The sequence below is a fragment of the Pseudorca crassidens genome, chromosome 6 (genome assembly GCF_039906515.1).
Source record: "Pseudorca crassidens isolate mPseCra1 chromosome 6, mPseCra1.hap1, whole genome shotgun sequence".
In the NCBI taxonomy this organism is placed as follows: Eukaryota; Metazoa; Chordata; class Mammalia; order Artiodactyla; family Delphinidae; genus Pseudorca; species Pseudorca crassidens.
This window is the reverse complement of record NC_090301.1, coordinates 3,113,907-3,141,628: the sequence shown is the minus strand read 5'-3', so window position 1 is coordinate 3,141,628 and position 27,722 is coordinate 3,113,907. Positions and strand designations below refer to the sequence as shown.

At 53.7% G+C, this 27,722-nt stretch overlaps 1 protein-coding gene and 1 long non-coding RNA gene across 6 annotated transcripts in view; both read left to right on the top strand.

Annotated features, from left to right (window-relative positions):
• RAMP1 (receptor activity modifying protein 1) overlaps positions 1-25,173 on the top strand; it is a 59,267-nt gene extending 34,094 nt beyond the window's left edge. The window contains exons 3-4 of one of the 3 annotated variants that reach the window (XM_067740073.1): positions 16,527-16,566; positions 22,470-25,173. In XM_067740073.1, coding sequence (XP_067596174.1) covers positions 16,527-16,566; positions 22,470-22,607 — 178 coding nt within the window. In that variant the 3' untranslated portion in view covers positions 22,608-25,173. Of the gene's footprint in view, positions 1-13,289; positions 13,910-16,526; positions 16,567-20,264; positions 20,684-22,469 lie in introns of those variants that run through there. The other 2 variants (XM_067740072.1, XM_067740069.1) reach the window with 2 other exon arrangements.
• LOC137226049 (uncharacterized) lies at positions 788-5,921 on the top strand. Of its 3 annotated transcripts, none has more exons than XR_010944133.1 (5): positions 788-1,397; positions 1,592-1,775; positions 2,449-2,598; positions 2,750-2,914; positions 4,430-5,921. It is a non-coding gene; the product is annotated as an uncharacterized lncRNA (long non-coding RNA). The 3 variants fall into 3 exon arrangements; XR_010944132.1 differs by having other exon boundaries at positions 4,251-5,921; XR_010944131.1 differs by lacking the exon at positions 2,750-2,914.
• Positions 25,174-27,722: the final 2,549 nt, after the last annotated feature.

Below are 27,722 nucleotides of genomic sequence, written 5' to 3'. Positions count from 1 at the left end.
TGGCAGGTCTCAGTGGCCCCATCGAGTTAGGAGAGGCCACGCTCCCTTCCTTCCCCCACCTGCAGTGCCCACTCGGGGCTGGACTGGGAGACAAACGGTGCCTGCCCTCAGGGGGCTTTCCTTCAGAGACAGAGGCTCCTCCACAGCTGTGAGGTCAGGGATGGCCAGGTACCCGTGTGCGGGGTGTGGTGGGCACCTCAGTGGGGGCTTCTTAGCCTCATGACTGCCTCCTACTGGGGCGGGGAGGGGGGACTCACACCCCCTTGCTGTGAGCCCAGGACCACTGTTTCCATTTTAAAGGGGGAAGCACTGAGGCTCAGTACTGAGTCCACCACTGGTCGATGTTCCGTGGTGTGGAATGTTCCACGGCCCTTCCCCGACACTCAGTGTTGCCCTGAGCTCTGAACAAGGCGGGGGGGTGGGGCAGGAGGGGCACAGAGGGAAGGGGGCCACCTTGACAGAGGCAGCAAGCTAGTGGGATATGTGGGTCGGTCCTTCAAGGCTTTGGGAAGCTCCCTCAGGAGAATCCAGTGCATCAGGGAGACAAAGGGCCTCTTGGGCAGGGCGGGCAGAGAGCAGTGCTCCACAGGGCCCTGGGGGCAGGGCTGAGGGGGGACTGGAGGAGGAAGCCCTACCCTCCAGCCGCCAGCGTTGTTTCACAAGGATAATGTCCCCGGGGTGTTAGTATCCAAATATAGCGCCCGGCTGTCCTGCCTAATGCGCCCGGACACGTGTGTTCACCCCTGTCCCGGGCGGGGGGGGGTGGGGGGGCGGGAGCCCTGAGGTCCTGGCAGGCCCGGGTGCGGCCGGCCGGTGGCTTCACCTTGCTAGACCCGGGTGTCCGCCCAGGGGTCCCAGGAGGTCCCAGGGTTGCAGCGAGTCAGAGCGGGTCACGTGCGGCTGGGCCCACGGTGGGCATAGCCCCCAGCGTTCTCAGAGCCCAGGGCGGGATCACTGCGGGCCCAGTCTCGCCCCACCTGCCAGGCCTCGGAGGACACCCACTGAATCTCAAAACTGTGGCTTTGTCTCCATGAGCCTGGAGCCTGGTTCCCGCGGCGGCCTGCTCTCCGAGGAGGCATCGTGCCCCGCCACCCGTGGAGAGCCTGGTGCCCAGGCGAGCTGCACGCGGAGCCGGGGATGGCTTTAGAGACCTCTCGCTTCCTGCCGGCCTGAGCAGAGGCGCCCAGATTCCTTCCTGCGAGGAGCAGGGCCCACAGAACAGGCGCAGGGGAGGAGGCCGAGAGGCCAGGGTGCCCCTCCCCAGGAGGGGCTTCAGCGGGGAGCAGGGGACAGCGGCCTACGTGGCGGAGCCACGCAAAGCCGACGCGGGCCCCGGGGCCACCACCTCGCTGCCACCTGGGGCCCGTCGCTCGGGCCCCTCCCCAGCTCCCCGGTCTGTAAGTGGGGGAGCAGCTGTGAGGGGTCTCCACGTAAATAGCCGTAGTGTGTCCTGTCCTCTGGACGGCAGCGGGCCAGGCCTTCCGCTGTCACGGGGGTGCGGCGTGTTGCCATCGGGGGTCACGGCCGGCTGCGGGGGGTCTGTGGGCTGCATAGCCCAGTCTGAGCGGGTCCGCATTCTGCATGCCCACAGCTCCCTCTTAGTTACGGGTCATCCATCGCCCGGGGCATGAGAACTGGGCCTGGCCTGTCCCAGGGCCCAGCGTGCACGTGCTCCCAGCAGGAGCCCAGAACCCCTTGTGGATGTCCGACCAGCCCCACAACTGCAGTAGGGCGTCTGGAGACGCGGAAGGGTGAGCACCACCCGCCCCGTCCAGGTACCTGCCTCGCTCGGTCTCTGCAGCCTTGGGTCCCTAGAACCTGATCTCCCAGCCCGGTGCCCAGCAGCCCCTTCGCCCCCTCTAGGCCTTCCTGCTCCTGCCCCGTGGGCGCGTCTCGCAGGCTGGGCCCGGCTGAGGAAGCCTGGGGGCCAGCAAGGAGCTGATGCTCTGTCTGCAGACCCTGGAGAGGGAACAGGTGCCGTGGCCTGACCGGGGCCAAGCTCAGGACACCAGGGCTGGGTCACGAGCTGCCCCGTGCGGTGGCAGAGCTCTGGGTTATCCACCAAACTCTGTTGAAATCTTCCAGAAACATAGGAAAGCACTGGCGTCCTCAGTTGACAGCAGTTGCCTTGGTTGGGCGCTTCTCCCCACGGGGGTCGGGGAGTGGGGACCACTCCCACGTGCATTGGTTCCCTGGCCTCCATCTCAGCCCTGGGCTGTCTGCCCGGATGGAGAGTCCACAGCTCAGAGACCCTGAGTCTCTTGCCCAAGGACGTACAGCAGCTTCACGGGGCAGCTAGCCGAGGTAGAAGCTGAAATCTAGCTTGCGCTCCTCTACCCAAGCCACGTGCACTGCCTGGAGGAGGGGGCACCCTTCCCACTCCACACAGGGCCCCACACGGCCCCTCCCACAGCCCAGCCCCCACGTGACTGCCCTCACTGCTTCCAGGTGGCCTGGCCTGCCGGTCTGGATGCCGAGCTGAAGAATCTGCTCAGGGCATTCGCCCGCTCCTTCCCCGGAGTCCGAGGGCCCGGTTGTGTGGCTGCCATGGGAACTGACAGCTCTGAACGTAGGGGCTGCAGCCTGTGCTTCTGAGAGGTGTGTGTACTGGGGGCCTTGGACTCCCCACGGCAGACCCCATATCCAGGCAAGAACCCCAGATGCCCCCAGGGCTCCTCTGCCCACATTGGGGCCCCAGGGCAGCCCAGGCTGGAAGGGGCGGTGACCCCCAACACCCCCTCCCTCCCAGCCCAGGCTCGGGGAACAAGGGCTCCGAGCGGCTCCTGGAGTTGCAGACACAGCATCCGTTGACCGTCGTGCACTGAGCCTTACGGTGCGCCTGTCCCGGGGCCCGGAGTACAGCAGGGAGCTGAGCTCTGCCCTCCCTGAGGTCTCAGTCCAGGGAGGACGGACAGTAAGTGGGCAGCTGCAGCACGAGCAGAGGGATGGGCGAGATACGGGGAGGGGAGCCGCGGGGCGCAGAGGTGGCGTTCAGGAGGTGTATCCCCAAAGTACTGGGTTGGAGGTTGGAGAACGGGATGTCGGCAGGCGGGGGTGGGAGGACCGGAGCAGCAGCGAGAGGACTCTCCCGCCTCCCTGCTGTAGAAGCAGGGCTGGGAGAACCACACCCCTCCGGAAGAGGAGGCGTGAAATCCCTTCCGGCCTGAGGGTCAGGGAGCAGGTCGTTCCTAAGTGAGCCCTGAGAAGCAGCCAGAAAGAAGACCGTGAGAGAGGAGACGGGCTCGCACTCCTCCGTGTCCGCAGGGTGGGGGGTCCTGGGGGAGCAGGTGGAGAAGGACTCGGTTCTAGGGGAATCGAGGACTGGGTTCCCGAAGCCCCTCAGGGCCTGTCTGTACTGTGGGGGGGGGGGGGGGAACCTGTCTGTGCAGCATCTCCCAAACTCCACTGACACATTTTCCTTGGTGGAACGTCTCAGGGGTGGGACAGCCAGGCTGGCTCCAGGCCAGGAGAAGAGAGACTGAGAGAGCGAAAGACAGAAGGGGTGAAGCCAAAGGCCCGGGGTGGGAGGGGACATGGCGAGGATGGGGCCAAAGAGAGCTTGTTCAACAGTGGGGTCCCACCGTCTTCCCCGACCACCTTGCTTCCACCATTGTTCCGCTGACGGTACCTCCAGATGGGCTGGGAGTGTTTCCGGAGGGATTGTTGTCTCCTACCCAGCGGAGAAAAAACCAGCCCATTTCCATTTGTCTTCCTCTTCTTGCCTTGGAAAACCCCTCCAAGGATCTTTATTCTCCGCTTTATTCGTATCGTTCATTTTCCGAGAGGATGGCGTCCGTCCACCTCGCTCAGCAAATGCCCGCAGTCGGGGTGGTACAGGTTAGCCAGGGAGCTGGTCACGAAGATGGGAGATGGAATTCACCTCCGCCGTCCAGCAGGCTCTGTATGAAGCCTGTAGCGTTGTTCTGTTCATTTACTGATCCGAGAGTCTTAGTGGACACCTCCTAGCGCGGGCTCACCAGTGCTGTCATTCCTGGCAATTCCCAGTGCTCCCAGGGAGAACGGGGTGGCCCAGATGCCAGGAGTCCCTGTGCTACAACGTAGTCAGAACCTTGGAAACATTCCTCTGCAAGTGTGAGTTTGCACGCTGTGCTCACACTGATTTCAAAACGTTCCTGGCGAGGTGTCCTGTAGGTCAGCCCTGGGCCGGCGGAAATGCATGACAACTCCTGTCACTTGGTCTCGTTGGACTCTCCCAGCTTGATGGGACCTCTCTGATCTGCCTGGTTTAGGAAGGCCTTCGTTGTACAGACCGACCCCCACTGCAAGTCCCGGAGGTGCGGGCGGGCTCCAGGTGCACCGCCGGCTTGGGTCCTGCCGGCCCAGCACGCGTTCCCAGATGACACCAGGGTTGGAAGTGAAATGTTTTGAATCAAACCATTAACAGGACTTCCTTATATGCTCCCTGCAGCGTCAAGAAAAACAAAAGATGCCCTGTCCTGCACTGCCTCCGGGCAGCTCCCGTGCGCCCACCGTGGGTTGTGGGAGAAGTACCCCACGTGGGCTTGGTTACCCACCCTGAAGGCCACTCGGCCCTCCTGTCTGTGGTCAGAGTCCCTTTGCAGAGATGAGCTGGCGGGCAGTCTCGCTCCAAGCCTAGCATAGGCCAGGCCCCTCTGTGGCTTTCTGTCGCCAGAGGAAGTAGCCCGATGCGCGGGCAGCCCCTCCCCGCCTTGGAAGGGCTCTGTGGTGACTATGAAGCCTTGGGTGGGAGCCCTGACGCCAAAGGTGGAAACCACAAGGGAGAAGACAGACCTGGCCACCTACAAATTAACTAAATGGATTCCTGACAGTGATGAAAATGCCTCAGTAGCAAATGTGGTGTTTGCTACTGGCTTGAGAGAGATTTTTTTTTATCACATTAAGAAGAACTTCTTGGGGCTTTACAAGGTTGGGGTCTTTTAAAATCAGAAACGAATGTTCAGTTTTATCAAATGCCTTCTCAACGTGTATTGAAATGATTATATGTTATTTTCCTTTGACAGATCGAAGTGTGATTTTATCATAATAGCATTAAAGCATTCCTGAAATAAACCTACTTTATTCTATGGTATACGGCTAGCTTAAAATTGCCAGCCGCTTAAACAGGACTTCTATGTCTATTTATAAGTGAAAGTGAACATCTGTTGCTTGTTCGCGAGTGTTCTGAGGCACATGGGAAGTCATCTTAAGAGGTTTGGGATCAGGGTTTTGTTAACTTTTTCAAAGAACTGGGAAGCTTGACATCTTTTTCTGTGATCTTAAGAATTTTTTTTTAACATCTTTATTGGAGTATAATTGCTTTACAATGGTGTGTTAGTTTCTGCTTTATAACAAAGTGAATCAGTTATACATACACATATGTCCCCATATCTCTTCCCTCTTGCGTCTCCTTCCCTCTCACCCTCCCTATCCCACCCCTCTAGGGGGCCACAAAGTACCAAGCTGAACTCCCTGCGCTATGCAGCTGCTTCCCACTAGCTATCTGTTCTACATTTGGTAGTGTATATATGTCCATGCCACTCTCTCACTTCGTCCCAGCTTACCCTTCCCCCTCCCTGTGTCCTCAAGTCCGTTCTCTACATCTGGGTCTTTATTCCTGTCCTGCCCCTAGGTGTGATCTTAAGAATTTGAAAGAACTACCCGGGCCTAGCACCTTCTGTGAAAGTAATTCTTTAACAACTTTTTCTGTTTTTTCTTCTCAGATTTTCTACTTTTTAAATCAAGATTTGATAATTTATTGTTTCCCCAAAAAGCATCCCAATTCCTCAAGGATTTTCCGATTTTTAACACACATGTTTTGTACGTTCATCTCATACTTGTTCTAATCTTTCATCTGAGGTTTTGTACAGTGGTGTTTTCTCTGCTTTTTTTCTGGATTAGACTATCCAGAAATGTGATTTCATTGTAGCTATTTTTCTAAAGAATCAGCTGTTGAATTTACTTTTTCAGTTTTATGTTTTTTAAAATATCAATAAATATTAGTTTTCAATAATTATTAATGCATTTAAATTATGTGCCCTTTGCAGAGATTTATTTTGTGCTTCTTTGTTTAAACGTCTCGATTTGGATTCTTCATTTATTTTCATTTATTTTTGGTTGGTAATAAGACAATTTACAGCTGCAGATTTTTCTCAGAATTCAGTTTTGCCTATATTTCACCGATGTTCACGTGCAGTATTGCCATTAGTTTTTCTTAACAGCCTATCCTTGAATTTTTAAATCTTTGTTTGACCCTAAAATTATATGAGTGATCTTCCGTTTCTAGGGATTCCATTTTTTTTTAATTTATCCTTTTCTTACTAATTTCTAGTTTCTAATATTATAGTCAAAGAATACTGACTTAAAATCTCCACTTTGAGAATTTGTCAAGTTTTTCTTTGAGCCTAAGTAGGATCCAGGGACTTTTGAAAAGATTGTTGATTCTCTGGAGGATAGAAACTTCCTCATATAGTCACTGAGTCAGGCTTATTAACTTTATTTTTCACTTTTATACTAGTTTCTATTCACCTAACCTGAAGATTTTGTTGAGTGCGTCGCGATTACTCGCAGCGGTAGGCTGTCTTTGTCCTATGAAGCTACGATAATAACGCTCTTCTCAGTGTGAAACGCCCCCTCTTCCCGTTTACTGTCTTTTGCACTGGAATGTGCTGTGTTTGCTAAGACCACCACTCCTGCTGTCCTACTCACATCTCCAGGCAGATCTGTCTCATTCTGTTCCTTCTGCCTTTGTTTCTCTTGCCTTTGAGATGACTGCTGTGAACAGGATGAGTGGGACTTTTTTTCCCTACACTCTCTCTGCCCTCGTGGTGTTTGCAGTCAAGTTGTTGAGACCAACAGTGAGTGAATAATCAAGAGTGAAAGCACAGGTACAAAGTAAGACACAACTATGATGGAAAACCCCACTTTGCCGGGGATCCAAGTGAGGTTGAAGCGTAAGAAAGCACCTGTTTGAGGAGGTGACGTTTGAGGGATACACAGATGTCGACCTTTAAAGATGGGGTTAAGAGCCTTACAAGTAGAAAGTGCAGCTTGTGCAAAGGTCCTGAGGCAGAAGTATCAGCCAGGGTGGCCAGTGAAAGGGAGAGGGTACAGTTGAGAGTGGAGAGGTGGGGGCCACATGAGGGCTTTTGAATCCAGCACAGGTGCAGCAGGGAGCGTTGAAGGCCTGAAGCAAGGGTGAGTCTGTGTGGACAGTGGGCTGGGGGAGGCAGAAGGCAGAGGCCAGGGCTGTGGCCCCAAGAGCCAATGGTGAATGGAGCCCAGGGCTTCAGAGAGGAGGAAAGCAGGGGAGGGTGTTGATGGCTGCCCTGACTAAGCGGGTTGGGGGAGGAGAAGGGGAGCAGAGATGCCCAGGCCCCAGCCCATGCTCAGTGCAGAGAAGTGGAAGCTGGTATTAGAAATGTGGTTGTAATAACCCACCAAGGCTAGTCACTCTGCCCTACTCCTGGGCACAGTGACAGGGCTGGAGGAGGGGAGGGGACCCCCGGAAATGGGGGATCCATGGCAACTCAGAGGGGGCAAGGCTTCCCAGGCATGAGAGATGGGGCTGGGGTGGGGGGCATCCCGGGAGTCAGGTGTGGACGCCCGTTGTGCACTGGACCAAGGCTTCAGATGGGGGTGGGGATGTCACGGGTGTCGGATGTTGCCGTCTGGGCGCCGGCGGAGGAGGGAAGGAGCGAGGGCTGCAGAGCGCCAAGGCCCCTCACCTGGCGGGAAGAGCGGAGGCAGGTGCGCCGGGCTGCTGATGAGGGAGAAGCCTCGAGAGCCAGGGGCGAGGGAGGGAGCGAGCGGGGTGCTGACGGCGAGGGGCGAGGTGAGGCGGAGGAGGGAGGGTCCCTAGGAGAGGGATCAGGGGAGGAGGGACCAAGGAGCGGAGGTCCCCGGGAAGGGGGCGCCATCTGGTAGCCTCGCCCTTCCTACAAGGAGGCCGGGAGGCCGGGCCGCTCCTGGGAGCCGAGTGTCCTTGGGCGCCTGGGGCGGGGAGCCGGCGGGGATGGGTGCGAAAGGGGGTCCTGCCCTCGGAGCCCACCCCTGCGTCCCCCCCCACCTACCCTCAGGGCCCTCCCTGCCCCCAGGTCCGCACGCCCCTCGGGACCCGGCGTCTAATCCCCGCAGCATCCGTGCGGGGACGGCAGGGAGGTCCGTTCCACCCCGGAGGCAACCCAGACCCTGGAGGAGGCGAGTGATGGAGCGAAGCCGCCGGCCCGCCCAGGCCCTGGGGACATTCGGGGAGTGAGCGGACATCCGGAGCTCTGCAGCCTTGAAGGTGTGCGAGGGCCCGCTGGCGGCTGAGCCACCGAGCTAACGCATTATGTCGCTCGGAGGGGCGCAGCCCCCAGCACTGCCGCCTGGAGCAGGGCTGCCAGCCAGGTGTCCCCTAGGCGGGGGTTCCCAGAGCTCCTTCCACTGGAGTGGCGGCGGGAGAACCCCTTGTGCTGGAAGCAGAGGGTGGGAGAGAGGGTGTCACCGTGGTGGGGACGCTGCCCTGCCTGGGACGGGGTTTACCCCACGCAGCTCGGGAGTTAGAACAGCACACGAGTCCCCTGCGCCGAAGGCCCCCCGCTGCCCCAGACACGAGGAAATGTGCGCCCCACGGCTGCAGATTCGGGGACCTCGATGTCCAGTTTTCTGCAGGCCTTTTCCTCAGTGAGCTGTCTAAAATATAATTATAAAAATAATGTATGCTCACTGCGGAAAACTTGGAAAATGCCCCCGAAAGCGGAGATAGGAGAATAAAAGTCCTTCATATCACTACCCTCTAGTGGTGACAAGTCCTCCTAACATTCTGAGGTCTTCCCCTCCTACATGGACCATTCATGCTGAAAGCACATTGTTTGTATAATTTGGTCTCAACTGCTTTTCCTTTTGTTCAACATTGTAACATAAATATTTTCCTCCTCCTAAATATCATCTTAATAGCTACATAGCCGAGGCTCTTATAAGCAATTTTTTCCTCACTGTCCTATTGTTTGCTCTTTTTCATAATTATAAATCTGTAATGTTCATTTTCTTACATTATTTTTATCTACATTTCATGTGATTGACTTAGGATAATTCCCAGAAATAGAGTTACCGGCTCAAAGGCTGTCTGTGATTTTGAAGTTCTCGATACATAATTGCCGAACTGCTTTTTGGAAAAATTTTACCCGTTTATCTTCTACCAGCAATGATGCGAGCACCTGCCTCATTTCACTATACCTTCACCAGCACTGAGTATTCTCATTTTTTAAATTACCTTGTTCTTTTATTATTATTATTATTGTTATTATATTTATTTACTTATTTTGGCTATGCCAGGTCTTAGTGGCGACGTGCGCACTCTTAGTTGTGGCATGCATGCAGGGTCCATTTCCCAGACCAGGGATGGAACCTGGGCCCCCTGCATTGGGAGTGCAGAGTCTTACCCGACAGACCACCAGGGAAGTCCTGAGTATATTCTTCATTTGAAAATGGATTCTATTTGGATGTTTGCTTCTTTTTTTCCTTAAAAGTGAGGTTAGACATTGTTTTCACCTGCTTATTAGTCAGGCTCCCCAGGCCGGCTTCAAATGGGCCCTGTTCACCTTCACCTGCCCCGGCTGCCAGGGTGCCGAGGGTGCCACCTCCCCTCCTCCCAGCAGGTATTTAAAGCTGCTGGAAGCCACCAGGTTGTGAATTGTCCTGAGTTGATGGAAGCAAATACTGGTCCAGAGAGAGTGAACCAAAATAGTGGTTCCTCCTCAGATATTCTGAGGGCTTAGACACACATTGCCTGGTCAACGTTTACTCGAGTTTATGGAATAAGAAATGGACTCTTAAGGGGCCACACACCAGTTGTCAGGAAGCTGTCCACTTACGGGGCACCTGTTATACATCAGGCCCTTGCCCTTGTTTAACTTGATCTGCCCAGTAACCCTGTCAGGTGGGTACCTGTCTCTTCATTGAATAAAGAGAACAAGGTTTGGATGGGTGAGACGCGGCCCTTGGGATCACTCAGCATAAGAGGTGGAGCTGGATTTGAACCCAGTTCTGTGGGGCACCAGGGCCCAGAGTCACATACTCCACGTCGGGGCCGGACAGGGCTAGTTGGTGTCCCCAGAGCAGACGACTCCCCTGTGGGCATCAGTGGGCACCTTCCTGTCAAACAACCATGAAGCATGGTACCAGAAGCCTTGACTTGGGACCCAGATATATTGGAAACTACTCCCACCACAGTGTTCAGGAACATTCCAAGCAAAGTTCACTTAGGGGCCCACAACAGAAGGTCCTGGCCAAGAAAAAGGATAATCATTCCATTACATGAGAACTGAAAATAGAGGGTGAAAGCAAGCATACTTTTTCATGATTATTTTGGCCCCTTCAGTCAGCACAATGTTCTTTTGAACAGAAGAATGTCTGTCCTCTGGAGGAAATTCTTTTATCACATCCCTGCTGACAGGGCTCACAATATTTATTGAAAGTTTCAGCTGTTACTTCGGTATAAATAAACAGGATGAAGTGGGCAGCCGACTGCCCATTAGGGATATTTTTAGACGGGGATGGCTTTGCAGACTGGAAGGGTATTTCAAGGAGAGAGTGCCTCGTCCCAGAATAGCCCACCACGGGCTCAGCCTCAGCGTGGCCTCAGCGTGGGGTCCCCGGTGTCACAGGTCCCTGGGTCAGGGGTCCTTCCCATCCTGGCTGGCCAGCCTGGAGGTGGCAACACCTCCTTCTAGGGACATCCCAGCTTCACTCCTCAGGCAGAGCGTAGGGAACAACATTTAGGACTGACTGTGTGTCACTGCGTCTGCAGAACACCTAAAACTACACGTTGATTCAGTGGGTCTGAGGTGGGGAAAAAGACGACCATTCAAGCTAGTGTTTGTAACATGCAGCCCTGTGGTTGATGGACGACCAGCTCAAAAGTCTGGACTTTGGTTTTTAATAATACCTGACACACTTGCACTTACCTTGTGCCAGGCCCTTGACGTGTGCTAATTCATTTTTTTCACAATGAGACCCAGTCTGTCCTGACTTCCCGTGGCTTTTTCCACTTCTGTTTTCTACTTGGAACACGAGTCCTCATTCACTTAGAAAAACCACGCACCCCTGTGGGCACGGGGTCTGGGGAAGTAGGAAGGGCTTCAGGCCCGTTCAGCTGAAGCCACTGATCATGAAGATCAGCTGCTCATCCCCCAGGGCCCCAAGCCTGTCGCTGCTTCTGTGAGAAGGTTTGGGAAATGTGTGGTGTTTGTGCCTGGCCCCAAACAGCAGCCAGTCCCCTGCCCGCCCCTAACCTTTCTCACGAGCACCCCCTGGAGCCTCACGGGAAAGAGCAGATGGTCATGGAACCCCGCTCACCGCATCTGGGGCCCCAGAAATTCCAGAACGACTCTCCAGCCCACGCTAAGCCCTGGGCAGTTCAGCTGTTATGTAGCTGGTACAGCAGCTGCGTCCTTCTCCTCCTTGAGACTCAGGTTACTTTCCTGCCTTGCAGTCTCAGCTCTCCGAGGGACTCAAGAAAATGTATGATTTTGTAGTTTCTTCAGCTTTTTTGCTGTTCATATGGGATCAACACTCTGTGTTGCTTTCTCCATTCTGAGCAGAAGTGACACTTTCTGGAAACTACTGAATACATTTTAATTTCCCCCAACACTGGATCTTCATTTCTTAAAAAACAGGGGCTTCCTTGGTGGTGCAGTGGTTAAGAATCCGCCTGTCAATGCCGGGGACACGGATTCGAGCCCTGGTCCGGAAAGATCCCACATTGCTGTAGAGCACTAAGCCCATGCACCACAAATACTGAGACCACGTGCCACAACTACTAAGCCTGTATGCCACAACTACTGAACCTGCACACCTAGAGCCCGCAAGCCACAACTGCTGAGCCCACATGCCACAACTACTGAAGCCCGCGCACCTAGAGCCCGTGCTCTGCAACAAGAGAAGCCACCGCAATGAGATGCCCGCACACCACAACAAAGAGTAGCCCCCGCTCGCTGCAACTAGAGAAAGCCCGCACGCAGCAACAAAGACCCAATGCAGCCAAAAATAAATGTTTTTAAAAAATAAATAAATAAAATTAAATTAAAAAAAACAATTTACTCAAAAAATTAAACACAGACTTAAGATATGATCCAGCAATTCCACTTCTGGATATACAGCCAAAAGAATTGAAAGCCGAGACTCGAGTAGATAATTGCATACCCATGTTCATAGCAGCAGCATTTGTCACAATAGCTAAAACACGGAAGCAACCTGAATGTCCGTCAATGAATGGATAAACAAAATAAAGTATGTACGAGCAATGGAATATTATTCAGCCTTAAAGAGGAAGGAAATTCTGACCCAGGCTACAACATGGATGAACCTGGAGGACATTATGTTCAGTGAAATAAGCCAATCACAAAAGGACAAATATTGTAGAGCCAACTTTTATGAGGTGCCTGGAGTAGTCAGATTTCATAGAGACAAAAGACAGATGGGAATTGCCAGGGACTGAGGGAGAAATGGGGGTGAGTGTTCAGTGGGGACAGAGTTTCTATTTGGCAATAAAATAGTTCTGGAGACGGATGGTGGTGATGGTTGCACGACGATGGAATAGTATTTAATGCCACTGGACTGTACAGGTAAAAATGGTTGAAATGGTAAATTGTATGTTCTTTATATTTTACCACAATTTTTTTATAAAAAATTGACTGGTTCTTGCCATGTGCCAGGTACTCTTCTAGGTACTGGGATTACAGAGGTGAACAAAATAGACAAAATCCCTGACCTCACGGTGTTTACACTCAATAAGCAAAATAAATCTGTAACCCGCTGCAGTGCAGGGTGACAGTGCTGTGGGAAACTCCTCAGCAAGTGTGGGAAGATGGGGGGGTGCGAGGTCAGGGTAGGCCTGGGAGGCTTCACAGTGAGTCCTGTGGACACCTGGCGGGCTTTCAGGCTGGGGGGCGTCTGCTCGGGGTGATGCAGACAGCAAGGGGCTCAAGAGGCTGCACATCTGCCCACGCCTGAGGGCTCGCTGTCCCAGGCTGCCTTCTGGAGACGCCTGGCTGGTCCATCTTCTCGTTTGCCCTTGGTGTGGCATCCCAGCTCCTGGAATCCCTTAGCCCCAGCTTGCCTTCTGGGGTGTGAGCACGTGCAGGACATCTAGGGAGCCCGCACAGGACCCGCGCAGGACCTGTGTCTCTCAAGCCAGGGCCACCGCCTCAGGGCTTGGACTTTGGGGGAGCTCGCCCCAGTGGGGAGTGAGGTGGGGAGCCCCTGGCTGGAGTCCCACCTTGATCCCCTGCCCACCAGGGACTGACGACCTGCTTCTCCATCTGCAGGAGCTACGAAGAGCTCTCGGACTGCACCAGGCACGTGGCGCAGAAGCTGGACTGCTTCTGGCCCAACGCGGCGGTGGACAGGTTCTTCCTCTCCGTCCACCAGCACTACTTCAGAGACTGCCCCGTCTCAGGCAGAGCCTTGCAGGACCCGCCCAGCAGTGTCCTCTGCCCCTTCATCGTGGTGCCCATCCTGGTGACCCTGCTCGTGACGGCACTGGTGGTCTGGAGGAGCAGGCGCCTGGAGGGCATCGTGTAGGCTGGGGGCTCCCGCACCCAGCAGGGGAGGGGGAGGGCTGTTGCTCGTGGAGGCTGCCGGGCAGGCCAGAGTGTGGGCGTGGGGGCCGAGCCTGGCCAAGGCTTCTGGGACTCCAGTGGCAGAGCAGACCCCCGGTCCCCTCTTCTTCTACCCGAGAAGAGCTCACAGCAGGATTCTGGCGTGGTCATGGCACAGGCATTGACCTAGAAGCCACCCTAGGAAGGGCAGCCCAGGTGCTGGGAGGGAGCAGAGCGTAGCTGTCAGTGTTTCTGGGGAGGGTTCTGAGCTGTCTCCCAAGGTGTTTATGAACCACCCCCTGGCTCGATCATGGATAAGTAGTTTGTGATTAAAGGATGTCCTTGAATTTGGGAAGCGTCATTCTTTCTGGATGTGGACCCTCGGGAGTAGAAGGATGGGAGAAACTCTAGCCCCTTTGGATTCTGTCTTTCTCTGACAGGAGGAGCCCTCACAGGTACCTATATGGGGGACGATGATGGTGAGGCCCCATGGGGGCTGAGCGCTGTGCGTGCGCTGAAGCTGCTCCCCGGGATTCTGAGGCCCCGGCCCCTTCCCCGCCACTCTGTCTAGAACTACTGGCTTAATGGGCTGCGACTGGCAGACAGGAGGAGGCCAGGTCTGCTCAGTTTTTACTGAGGCCCCTCCCCAAAGATGCCTCGCCAGCCCCCGGTCCAGGCAACCACCTCCATTCTGTCCCCCAGGGTTTCAGCGGCTATTTCCTCTGCACCCATTCAGGCTGCTGCTGCGCCACATTCACCATGCTTCCCAAGCTCCACCTTCCAGAAGGTTCTGGATCTCCAAAGGGAGCTCCCTGCACCATCCCTCCCAGATGGCTCCTGAGCTCAGAACCCCCCTCTGAGGTCCCTACAGCCCCCAACTGGCTGCAGCGCCACCGGCCCAGGACCTGCCCCTTATCAGGCCCACTGCCCTCCGCGTCGGCCTCCCCTCCTCCCAGCTGGACAGCCACCCAGACACGGGGCCAAGGCCACGGCCCCCGAGCTCTTCAACATTAGCTGAACCCGCGCTGGGGCTGAACGGGCCGGACCCCCGCAAAGGCGCCCCAGTGGCGACGGGCCAGGGGCTGGGCCTCGCCGGCCCGAGAGCCCCGACCGTCCCCCTGGGCAGCCCCCTGCAGCGACGACGGGCCATCCCTCGGGTCGTCCCGCGTCCGTACTCCGGAGCCCAGGGCGGGCTGGCCCGGCTCCTCGGCCTCCCCACGGCGCGGACTCGGCGCCAGAGCAGCTGCCCCCGAGGACGCAGACGCCTTAGGGGGCGTAGATCCTCCTCCCGGAAAGGGGCCGGCAGAGGGGCGGCCGGGAGCAGGCGGGGCCGGCAGCGGGGTGCCACGGTCGGGGCGGGACCGGGGCGGGTCCCGACGAGCCTCGTCCAGTGACAGCAGGGCGGCGGTGCGCACGCGGAAGGACAGCACCGCCGGGCTCGGGGGAATCACCCCGTGACTTGTGATACGTGCGTTTGCCGGAGGCGGCGCTTCGGAACCGCGGCCCCTGCTTCCCTCCTGCAAGTCCGGCCGCTCGCGGTGATTCGCGGGGACTCCTCCCCTTCGGCACCGCGGGGCGCGCCCGACCCCTGACCACTGACCCCCGAACCCCGCAGGCCCTCGCCCGCAGGCCGCACGGCCCAAGGCCCAGCGCTGAGCAAGGGGTCCTTCCAGAGTCAGTTTTCCGACTGTGGCGTCTTCAGGGACCGGGCCGTCCCTCCCCACGTGCTTTGCTGGCCGGAGGTGCGTGGGGTGGGGTCGGGGTCGTCCTTGGTGGAAAGGCGTCTCCTGCCTCAGGTCTTCCTAAGTGGCCACTCTCTTCTGCACCACCGACGGCAGGTTAATGAGATTTTCCAGTTTTGACCAAGGAAAGTAACCTTCTGCGGGACAGCAGGCCACTTGTTTCTCACATTTCAATATGTAGCCCCGTATGACCGTTTTCACTTGAAAGAAAACGGACTGAGGGGAGCTGGTCCCTACGAGGCAGAGGACGGTTTTATCGGAAGAATGTGTTTTCCGAGCGCTCTCGTCTGAAAGGTCTGCTCTGAAAGCTGTCCCCTAATTTCATGAAGTCAGAATGTCGCGTGTTCCGGAAAAACAGTTGGGTACCTGTTTTCAAACCTTTGGAAGTGTATTTCCTGCCATCATAGCCTATGAAGACTAATGGTGTTAAACCCGACAGAAAAGGCCAAGCTCAGCCACGCGACAGCCTTCCTACTGTCCCCCCCCATGGCTCTGTGCCCGCACCTCCTCGTCCATAAAGTGGGGAGGGTAATGGGGTCTCCCTCGAAGGGGGATGCGTTAATTAAGTAAAATGTCGTAGCCCCAGGTTTCCGCCCGCATGGGATTCTGGTGAGGCGGTTGTTGGCACGGCACCTATGAGCTGGGGAAGGTTCTAGATGCCAGGAGGGTCTCAGGAGGGTCGGGGAAGCCATGGGGGTCCCTGCGCCAAAGCCCGCGGCCCGGAGCCCCGGCTAGCAGGCCTGCCTTGACCCGCCCGCTCCCCGCTCTCGCGAAGGGCCTCGTGGAGTGTGGCCTGCAGATAAAGGCCTGATGGGTAGCTGGGCTGGCAGGGGGCCGTGGGGCAGCCCCACTGCCGGTGATGGAGGGCCTGTCACGCTCCTCCTCAGAAACTACCCGCGCAGGGCGCAGGCACACGCTGCGCGCTCAATGGTAGCTGTTAGTATTAAAACGTTTTACAGCCCGTGTCACTAACGCTAAACAATATCATTATTTTAAAATTATCCAAGCTAACGGAAGAGAACAGTGATTGATCATTTTTAAGTATTTTTCAGGTTTATTAAATATGTTTTAAAGTACACAAAAATTGGGTCTTGTCTTTAGAGACAAAATTTTTTTTTATTGAAGTATAGTTGATTTACAATGTTGTGCTTCTGGTGTATAGCAAAGTGATTCAGTTATAAATATGTATATATATTCTTTTTCACATTGTTTTCCATTATAGGTTATTACAAGATATTGAATATAGTTCTCGGTGCTATACGGTAAGACCTTGTTTACCTATTTTATATATAGTAGTTTGTATCTGCTAATCCCAGACTCCTAATTTATACCCCCCCTTCCCCTTTGGTAACCATAAGTTTGTTTTCCATGTCTGTGAGTCTGTTTCCGTCTTGCAAATAAGTTCATTTGTATAATTTTTTTTAGATTCCACATATAAGTGCTGTCATATGATATTTGTCTTTGTCTATATGGCTTATTTCACTTAGTATGCTAATATCTAGGTCCCTCCATGTTGCTGCAAATGGCATTATTTCATTCTTTCTTGTGGCTGAGTAATATTCCCTTGTATATATGCACCACATCTTCTTTATCCATTCATCTGTCAGTGGACATTGAGGTTGCTTCCATGTCCTGGCTATTGTTAATAGAGCTGCAATGAACATTTTGGTACATGACTCTTTTTGAATTATGGTTTTCTCAGGGTATATGCCCAGTAGTGGGATTGCTGGGTCGTATGATAGTTCTATTTGTAGTTTTTAAGGAACCTCCATACTGTTCTCCATAGTGGCTGTATCAATTTACATTCCCACTAACAGTGCAGGAGGGTTCCCTTTTCTCCACACCCTCTCCAGCATTTGTTGTCTGTAGATTTTTTGATGATGGCCATTCTGACAGGTGTGAGGTGATACCTCAAGGTAGTTTTGATTTGCATTTCTCTAATGACTAGCGACGTTGAGCCTCTTTTCATGTGCCCGTTGGCCACCTGTGTGAGACAGAATCTTTTTTGCTAGATAGAGTTTCGCTAGATGTTGCGTTGTTGTATGCACACATGGCGTGCGGTCTCTACCCTCTCAGCACGGTTTCAGGCGTTCAGTGGCGTCTTGTTCACTGTCGGCACGATGCCGTGCACCAGGTCTCCAGAACTGATTGATGTTGCTTCCCTGAAATTCTGTGCCCCTTGATTAGCAGCTCCCATTTCCGTCTCCCCCCAGCCCATGGCAACCACCCTCCCACTCTTTGATTCTATGAACTTGACTATTTTCGGTACCTCTTGTAAATAGAGTTCTGCAGTATTTGTCTTTCTTTGACCGGCTTATCTCATTTAGCATAATGTCTTCAAGGTTCATCCATGTTGTCACATATGACAAGATTTCCTCCTTTTTAAGGCCGAGTAATATTCCGCTGTATGGATAGACCACACTTTGTTTATCCCTTCATCTCTTGATGGACATATAGGTTGTTTGCACAGCTTGGCTATTGTGGGTAATTTTTAAACATTTAGGTTGGACTTTGGAATGTGTGTTTGTAAGTACATTTGAGTATATGTGCACCTGATCTGGAACTTTCCTTCAAGTGAAATAGTTCTGCTGTAGAGGTTTAGGAGGACCCAGAGAGCATTCAGGTTTCCCTGTTCCTCGTCAGGTCACCAGTCTTGGCTGGCATGGAGGCCAGGTTCTGCTCGCCAGGGGCTTTCCGTCCGTCCGGGTTTGTGGTCAGGCATCTGCACATCACGGGGCTGAGGGCAAAGAACCCAACACCAGTGAATAAGGTGCTTAATGAGAATTAATAAGCCAAAGCAGAATTTTTGTATTATTAGTTTGTTTGAGATTTTATTATAAATAAACATACAAACAAACACAAATGACTTTCTTCTTACACTCAGCCCTTCTGCACCCTCGGATAGAGGGTCAGTTGCAAGGGGCTTGAGCCTCTGCAGATTTGGGTATGTATGGGGGTCCTGGACCCCATCCCCCGAGGATACCAAAGGACAGTTGTAGTTTCCTAGGCCTGCCTTTAACAAATTATCGCAAGCCAGGTGGCTTAAAAACGACAGAATGTGTTTTCCCTCACAGTTTTCTGGAGGCTAGACGTCCCGAGATCGAGGCCCTGTCAGGGCTCCGGGGGAGGGCCCTCCCGCCTCTTCCAGCCTCTGCTCGTGTCGCCATTCCTCGGTGTTCCCCGGCTCCGAGCTGCGTCCCACCACTCCTTGCCACCTTCTGTCTGTGTGTCTTCGTGTCGTCCCTTCTTATAAGGTCACCAGTCACATTGGGTCGGGCCCACCCTAATCCAGCATGACCTCTTTTTAACTTAACTAATTACATCTGCAAAGACCCTATTTCCAAGGAAGGTCACATGCTGAGGTTCCACGTGAGCATGAATTTGGGGGGGGGACACTGTTCAATCCGGCACACTCAAGAGCTGGTGCCACCTCGGCCCTCCCCTTTGTCTGGGCCATGAGAGGGGACAACATCTAATAACCTGCTGCAGAGGCTGTGTCCAAAGCCCAGCCAATCAGGTGATAGAACGAGACCGGGTGTCCCAGGAACTCCTGAGAAAATGCCTTGTCCCCAAGGCTAGGGTACAGGCCATTGCTCCCACAGACAGACCACTCTAACAGCTGCTTCAGGTTTGCCTTTGAGAGCCAGGGACCACTCCGTGCGTGTGTGTGTGTGTGCACGTGCATGCGTGTGTGCATGTGTGTATGTCTGGGTGTGTGTCTTTGCATGTGTGTGTGTGTGCACGTGCGTATGTCTGGGTGTGTGTCTGCATGTGGGTGGGTGTGTCCATGCATGTGCGTACATCTGAGTGTGTGTCTTTGCATGTGTGTGTGTGTCCGTGCAGTGCATATGTCTGGGTGTGTGTCTTTGCGTGTGTGTGTGTCCGTGAATGTGTGTATGTCTGGGTGTGTGCACACATGGGTGAGGTAAGCAGAGGCCTCTGGCAGCTCTGTCCTGGCCCCCAGCCCTAGTCCTCTGGGCAGAAGCCACCCTCAACCACTTCCGTCCCACACCCCGGGCTGTGAGGGCCCCTCCCACGTTATCTCCTGGAGGGTCACTGAGTAGATGGTTGACTTTTCCAGGAAACGAGTTTCTAAGATGCCTTGAGAAGTGTTCCTGGAATTGCCGTGTGAGTCGCCCATCCTCTGAAGAGGTGCGGGCAGGGGGCAAGAGCCGCATGAGGCGTCCGACCTTGGCAGCAGAATGAGCACCTGCCAGGGTCACGTGGGATGATGCCAGACTCCCCAGGGCCACCTCAGGCAGGAGCTGTGGGGCTCCTCAGGGCCCCCCTGCTCAGGGGTCCGCCGTGGGGTGGGGTCAGGGAAGAAAGCGGGAGCTGTGGGCCCTCCCCACCGAGGGGCACTGCTCAGGCCCAGGGTGAGCCGGGGAGGCAAGGGGTGATGTGCACAAGTGACATCACCACACCGGGCACTGCTCTCCCTCTGCCCACCTGTGTTCTGCACTCTTCTCGTGAGTCTTTCCCTGGGGCTGCCTGTAAAGTCAAAGAGGGACAGTGGTGGATTACACACCATCACAAACGATCACCCTCCTGTTTTCCCACCAGGAGCGCCCAGCCGAGCAGGTGGGCCCCTGGAGGGCCGCATGGAAGCAGCTAACCTTCTTTGGCTTCCCTGACAGGCCAACAGAGATTTCCGCTAAGCTGGCCAGGGAAGCTGAGGACAGTTTTAATTTGAAAAATAAGATGAACTAGCTTTCTTTGTGTCCCAAGCTAGGTAAATGGCCCCTTCTCCAGAGCTTTGTCATGGAAATCCCCAGAAAATAATTGGTTGGAAGTCAAAGAACCCAAAAAAACAAAGGGAAAGGATTTGGGAAGTGGACTTGGCCAGGTTTGTATTGTTCCCAAATTGCTCACATTAATGAGCTCCCAGGGATACAGTTGCTCTGGAGACAGGGCTTCCTGCAAGCCAAGAAGCAGCTCTGAACTGAGATCATCTTCACAGAAAGGACATCCCTGGTGGAGACGGCAGCTCGGGAGGGTGCAACAGCCTGGGGCCAAGAGAACTAAGATCCAGCAGAATCAGAGTGAGCCTCAGGCTGGACACGTGGATTCCCTCCGGAGAAAAACCCTGAGTCTCCTGGAGATGAAATTCCCTCTCGTGCATCAAATATGAAAATCAGCACAGTCTTCGTGGAGGACAGATTAGATATATGTACCCAAAGTCTCGAAATGTTTGTTCCCAGTAATTTCCTTCCTAGGAATGTATTCCAAGGTCATAATTAGAGACGTGCTAAAGGACTTGTGTGGAATGACCTGCCCCCAGGGTTATTTATATGAGAGTGAGTGGAACCGTCTTGAGTGCCCGCACTAGATGGCTGTTCAGGTAGATTAAATCCAGATGATGGTGAAAAACTTGAAAAATTAAGTACATGGGAAATTTTTCTCACAGTATAGAGTTAATTGGAAAGGGCAGATTACAGAACAAGGAAACAAGATGATCTCCATTTGGGGTACGTGTATGATTGTTTGTGTGAGAGAGTGTGCGTCCCCAGGCTGTATCTAACCAGGAAAAGGCGGTATAACACGACTCACAGAAACGGTAACGACGCGCTACAGTTTGGATCTAGCCGCCGTGTTTAGTTGCTGGGATGGAAGGCCATTTAGAGCCGTGCTCAGGGGTCCCAGGGCTAGACTCGAGCTCGCTGGGATCTGGCTGGACCCCTGTCCACCTGTGTGGCTTTGAGCGGCTTCTTCATCCCTCTGGTGAGTTTATGTGCTTGTTGGCTTGATGGCCTGTCATCCGTCATCAGCCCCATCCCACGGACTGTGTTTAAACACCGAAGAGCAGGCTCCTGGCCAGAGGATCCGTATGTCTGTGGGGTAGGGGTGGAGGTGGGGTGTGGAGAACAAGCAGTAGGCTGGGGGCTTTGAGAGAGTGAGAGGAAAGAGGTTTTAAGACAACTTTTCTCTCTTTTATGAGCGTAACTGCCCTTTGGTTCCTTGTAAAACAGATTTAGGAAGGATCTGCAGTATTTCTCAAGGCTATTTTTGGAATTGAACTTGGATCTGACTTTGGTTTCTTCTCCATGGGAACAGGGTGAGATGGGCCGTGAGGTTGCCCATCTTTACTCGGTTTCATAAATGTGCTACAGGGAGAGAGGACACCAGAGTGATGGCAGCTTCAAGCATAGTTTGCGTATGGCCCTCAAAAGCACCCCTCCTGGCTAGCGCCCCCCAGCCACAGTCCCTGGGCTGTGGTGGCTACCCAGGAGCTCCTTCCCTCCAATGGGCCGTCTTCCCAACAGACACGCTCGCAGGAGGCCGGGCAGGTCGCTCCCCGACTGTTTTCTGAGTGGGGGCGGAGACAGGCAGGGGCGCCTGCAGGTCAGTGCAGCCCATCATCGTGATGGCAGCTCCATCCCAGCGCCTGCCCAGGCTGCCCAAGGTCACACCAGGCGCCTACTCAGCCTCTCACCCTAGCACCTTCTCCTTACGAGAAACAGTCCACATTAAGAAGGAAAAAACGGGTAGCACAGAGGCGACGGCACCGAACTGCCTGCGATCGAATCGAATCCCAGCTCTGCACAGTGAACACGGGCCTGTTTCCTCACCTGTGAAGGGGTGGCCGTAGGTGCTTTGGGGCGTCGCTGTAGAAAGCCCCTGGCGCTGTGCCCAGCACAGCATAAACCCTCTTTCACTTGGCCGTGGTGATGCACTTTCACGAAGGATCTGGGGCCTGGTGGCTGCGGAATGCACTTGCCTGGGCATCCATTTCTGTCTCTCAGTGTGGTCCCAGCCCCACTGCGCAGAGGGCGGGAGGTGTGTAAAGGGACAAGAATCATGATAATTCAAGTGGCGACATTTGGGGATTCTCTCCCACTCCTGGGGTCCATCCCATGCGGTGCAGGCAGAGGTGTTAGTCAGCTGTAGCGAAGGACCACAGGTGGGGCCGCTTAAACAACAGAAATTTATTTTCTCACGGTTCTGGAGACTGGAAATCCAAGATCAAGGTGTCATCGGGGTGGGTTTCTTGTGAGGCCTCCCTCCTTGGCTCGTAGACGGCCATCTTGCCCCGTATCTTCACATGGTCATCCCTCTGTGCATCTCTGTGTCCTAATCTCCTCTTCTTACGAGGACACCAGTCATATGGGATATGGGATTAGGGCCTACCCCAGTGACCTCTTTTCACCTTATTACCTCTTTAAAGACCTCATCTCCGGGGACTTCCCTGGTGGCGCAGTGGTTAAGAATCCGCCTGCCAATGCAGGGGTCACAGGTTCGAGCCCTGGTCTGGGGAGATCCCACATGCCGTGGAGAAACTAAGCCCACGCGCCACAACTACTGAGCCTGCGCTCTAGAGCCCACGTGCCACAACTACTGAGACTGTGTGCCGCAACTGCTGAAGCCCACGCGCCTAGAGCCCATGCTCCGCAACAAGAGAAGCCACCGCAATGAGTAGCCCATGCACCGCAATGAAGAGTAGCTCCCGCTTGCCGCAACTAGAGAAAGCCCGCACGCAGCAACGAAGACCCAATGCAGCCAAAAATAAATAAATAAATTTATCTAAAAAAGAAAAAAAAAGAAAAAGGTCCTATCTCCGGGACTTCCCTGGTGGCACAGTAGTTAAGACTCTGCGCTCCCAATGCAGGGGGCCCGGGTTCGATCCCTGGTCAGGGAACTAGATCCCACATGCCACAACTAAGGAGCCCGCCTGCCGCAACTGAGACCCGGCACAACGAAATAAATAAATAATAAATAAATAAATAAAGACCCTATCTCCAAATATAGTCACATTCTGAAAAACTGGGAGTTAGGACTTCAACACATGAACTGGGGGTGAGGGGGACACAACTCAGCCCTAACAAGGGCCCAGCTTCCCCAGCCGTGGAACTGCCACTCAGGAGACGGTCAGCTTTTCCATTTGGCCTACAGCAGCCAATTTAAGCTGCAACGGAACGAAAGGGCTGTAATTCACCCTGAAAATTAGCAGAAAACAGCATTGTAGCAAGGTGATTGCTATAGAAATATCACAAGATCAAATAAAAAACCTGCTTTAAGATGCATTACACATTCTTTCTGGGAGGGAGCAAGGCTGCAGGGGCAGGGGAAGATCTCGGTGGTGATTCCTAAGAGGTTCCCAGAGACGGTGCATTCGAGGGCATTGGCAGTCTGGCAACATAGACTTTTCATCTTGTCTCATTTTTTGAAAAATGGACAGTTCTCCTCTTGCCTGGTGCCGGTGTTTCTGCACAATAATTCTTCTTCCTTTTCTTTTTTGGGCCCAGAAATGGAACAAAGAAATGAAGGGCTAAGGAGAGAGGAAGAAAAAGTACAGATGTTTTTCTTGAGTTAACCAGGTCAACCATCAGGAGAGCAGGGAAAAGAGGAAGACTGTTAGAGAATGTTAAAGAGATGCCTGCAGAATCAGCCTGCTGTGAGCTGTGGGGAAGGAGGGCGGGTGAGGGCAGCCTGGGCCTGCTTCCCGAGGGTGAGGGTGAGAGATGCCAGCCAGCCACCTACAGCAGGCCAGGCCGGGGAGAAGCACCGCGGTGAATGAAGGATGCTCTCGACTTATCTCTGCTCTCCTAGCCTCCATCAGACTGGGAAGTTAGGCCCATTTTGCAGATAAGGAGACTGAGGCACAGAAAGGTGACAACACACGCCCAGCTATCCCTGACCGTGGGTGCTGGAGCCAAGATTTGAAGCCGGAGCCCTCTGGCCCCCAGACTCCCGGTTCTCTCACCTGTGCCACCTCCCTTGGTTCAGGAGAACGGAGAACAGTCAGGAACTGAGGGTTCCAAGAGGGCGACAGGGAGAGGTGGGTCACAACTGGGTGTTTGCAACTCCAGGTGGCACGAGTACAAGTGGGCCCCCCTCTGCAGGACTCGTGCTCCTTCCTCCCCAAGCCCTCCTGGCCCTCCTCTGTCCCCACACAGCAGCCTCACGACTGATCCTTCGGGAAACCGTAGGACGGAGACCCACTTGGGGAGGCCCCATCCATCCCCTGCAGCCCCACGAGGTGCTCTGGCTCTCCGCGGCCCACCAGGTTGGAGGAAGCCTCCGCGTCTTGCCTGGGGGAAGAAACTGGGAGGCCTCTTGGTCCTTCCACCGCACCTCTCCCCAGAGCTTATGGAAAGGAGAGTGGTGTTAATAAGTCTTCCTGCCTCTCAGCCTCCTGTGCCCCGAGGAAGGATGACAGCTTGACCCCCAACCGGAACAAGCTGTGCTTAAACTTTGGGGACATAAGGTGGCGTGTCTGAGGGAGGAATGTTTGTGTAGCCCAGGAGTAGGGCTCAGTCCCCTGTCCCAGGAGGAAGGGGCCAAGCAGGGCGCCACAGACACGCCCCCGGGCCTCCCGCTGCCTTGTTCAGCCTGCACCTCCTAATAGGCCCCAGCCCCCAGCCCAAACCCAAGGTTGCCGACGGGAACATTCCTTTCCATCACCGTTCTTTCTTCTCAATCCCCAATTTTCAATTAAAAAAATTTTTTTTCCAAAACTGGTACCAATATAACAGTGATTTTCTGTTGATGGGTTTGGATGAGGGACTTTCTTAGTTCATAGTTTCCTTCCTTGTGATTTTAAAAAGATAACTGCTTTCTAGCTTTCAAGTCCTGGCGCTGTAGAAGGTCATGCACAGCTGGAAATGATTTTACGGATCAGGAAACAGGCTGGACAGGCACCCGCTCAGACGCGGCCTGTGCCCGCGGCCTTTTCTGCCCGTTTATCGGCCTGGGGGACACCTGGCTGCCACTTGCTGGGTCCTGACTTGGCCCCGTGGAGGGCGGGGGACTCTGGAAAGAAAACTGGGGCGCAGTTCAGACAGTGCCTGGCTGGCGTTGCCTGGCTTAGCGGACAAGGTAATAAACCCTGCACCAGGTGTTCGGCTCTCCGCTAGGGGCGCTCGCGAGTCGGAGGCCGCGGCTGGAGTGGGGCGGGGCGTGGGGGGGGGGCGGACCCAAGGCAGGAGGCGACCTGTCAGCTGAGCAGCAGCGCCTGCTACCTGCCCAGCCCAGGACCCGTCTTTACTTCTCTCTCTTACTCCGGTCCCTTATCTTTTTCACTAAGGGCTTAGTCACATGTACAGCGCAGAACAGCTAAAGAACTTCCCAGTGTTTAAAGCAGTGCCCCGCACACGGTTGGCACTCAAAAAGTACTTATTGAATTAACTCACTGTAATTATCGATAATAACAGTGAATTGCAACCTCATCAGCCAATCCTGTATTGTCAGGCGTTTAACGTATTAGCAGTTTCCCTCGATTTCTTATTGTCTTGCCAATAATAAGTAACTTTTATTATATCAGTAGAAATAACCTGTACATTGTAGAAACAAAATAAAATAAGCAAATAAAAAGCCTTCATCCTTACCATTCAGGTAATTCTAACATACGTTTTGGCATACAGTCTTCCAAACTTTAATTTGTATTTAGGTAGTACATGGATGATAGATAAACCAAAAAAAAAAAAAAAAAGAAAAAAAATGGGCCCACACAGTTTTGTAAATGACGTTTTAAATTTTTAAAACGTCATTTAACAAAATGACTACACAGTCTTTATAAATTTCTAAAGGCGGGGTTTGTCTGTTTTGCTTATTGCTGTGTAAAAATAATGCTCGGATGTGCATGTCCTTATTCTATTCCTTAAAACAAGTGTTTAGAATTTGGGAAGCAAGGGGATTCAAGCTTCCTGTGAATATTGCGAGATCCATTTTGAACGTTTGCATCACCCACTCACCAGCACCTGAGTCTCAACTCACATATATTGCTTTTTGTGTTGTGCGTATCTGGTTACCTCGAGGCCAGCCTCTTCTTGGATACTGCCCACGGGAATCTTCTGGAGCAAATTACCTCCCAGGTCCTTTACCCATTTCCAGATGATTTCACTCCACGATAGCACCTGCTGGCACAATTTGACTATATACACATTTTCAGGAACGTATTTAATGCGCAAAATGCCTCTGTTTTCTTTAGCGTTCTTGCGTATATATTCATAGGTGGGGCTGTAGTTTTTCTCTGGGGAATCCTTTTGTCATGATTTTGTGTTTTGTGATCAGATTTGTGTTACCATGTTATTCTGTGCCCTGGAATGGTTTACAGAGCATGAGGAATGCAGAGAAAGTAAATGGAAATATATGAGTAAATGTATGAAAAGGTATGTGACAAATGTATGATAAGTATATGAAAAGATGCCCTTCCTCAAGGGGATCAGGGAATGCATTATTCAAATAATAATGATACTATGGGCTTCCCTGGTGGCGCAGTGGTTGAGAGTCCGCCTGCCGATGCAGGGGACGTGGGTTCGTGCCCTGATCCGGGAAGATCCCACATGCCACGGAGCGGCTGGGCCCATGAGCCATGGCCGCTGAGCCTGCGTGTCCGGAGCCTGTGCTCTGCAACGGGAGAGGCCACAACAGTGAGAGGCCCGCGTACCGCAAAAAATAAAAATAACAAAAAAATAAAAATGATGCAGAGGGACTCCCCTGGTGGTGCATTTGTTAAGAATCCACCTGCCAATGCAGGGGACACGGGTTCGAGCCCTGGTACAGGAAGATCCCACATGCCGTGGAGCAGCTAAGCTCGTGAGCCACAACTACTGAGCCTGCGCTCTAGAGCTCGCGAGCCACAGCTACTGAGCCCGCGTGCCACAACTACTGAAACCTGCACGCCTAGAGCCCGTGCTTCACAACAAGAGAAGCCACCACGATGAGAAGCCCGTGCACCTCAATGAAGAGCAGCCGCCGCTCACCGCAACTAGAGAAAGCCCGCATTCAAAAAGAAAGACCCAACACGGCCAAAAATTAAAAATAAATTAATTAATTAATGTGATGCAAAAATGACAATGGAGGTGGGTCAAGAGAATGACTTAAATATTAAAGGCCTTAGAGAGGCACGGAGAAAGCTGATGGAGCAGTTTTGCAGACCTGCCCCTCTTTCTTGGGTAAGTCAAGCATGCTGGGCAGGACGTCACATCACGCTGGCCAACCTCATGGCTGCTGAGACCCCGGTCAGTGCTCGATGGAGTCTTTGTTCTGAGAGTCTGCAGGTGGCACCAGCCCCAGGAACACGATGCTCCTGGTTCCTGGAGCTGCACTTGGAGCTCCGCCCACGATGGCCTGGCAGCCTGGATCACTTGACTCCACCCGGGCTCTGCTTAGGAGGGATGACGAGGGACACCAGGGCCCCAAACACACACGGCTACAGGCTGTAAATATACAGCTGCAACTTGAAGAACACAGACCTCACGGCGGATGCTATCAAGGCCTTCTCTGGCTCTCCTGGGGTGGTTACAGGTGCACCCCACACCTGGAGCAGGGAAGGGGCTGGACGTACGTGTGTGTGTGTGTGTGTGTGTGTGTTTGGCGGTGGGGTGGGGGGAGATGGGCGGGAAGGATAGGTCAGCCCATTGTTTGCAAGTAGCAAGCAGATCTCTCTCTAGGATGGAGAGAATTAGCTCTGGCGCCA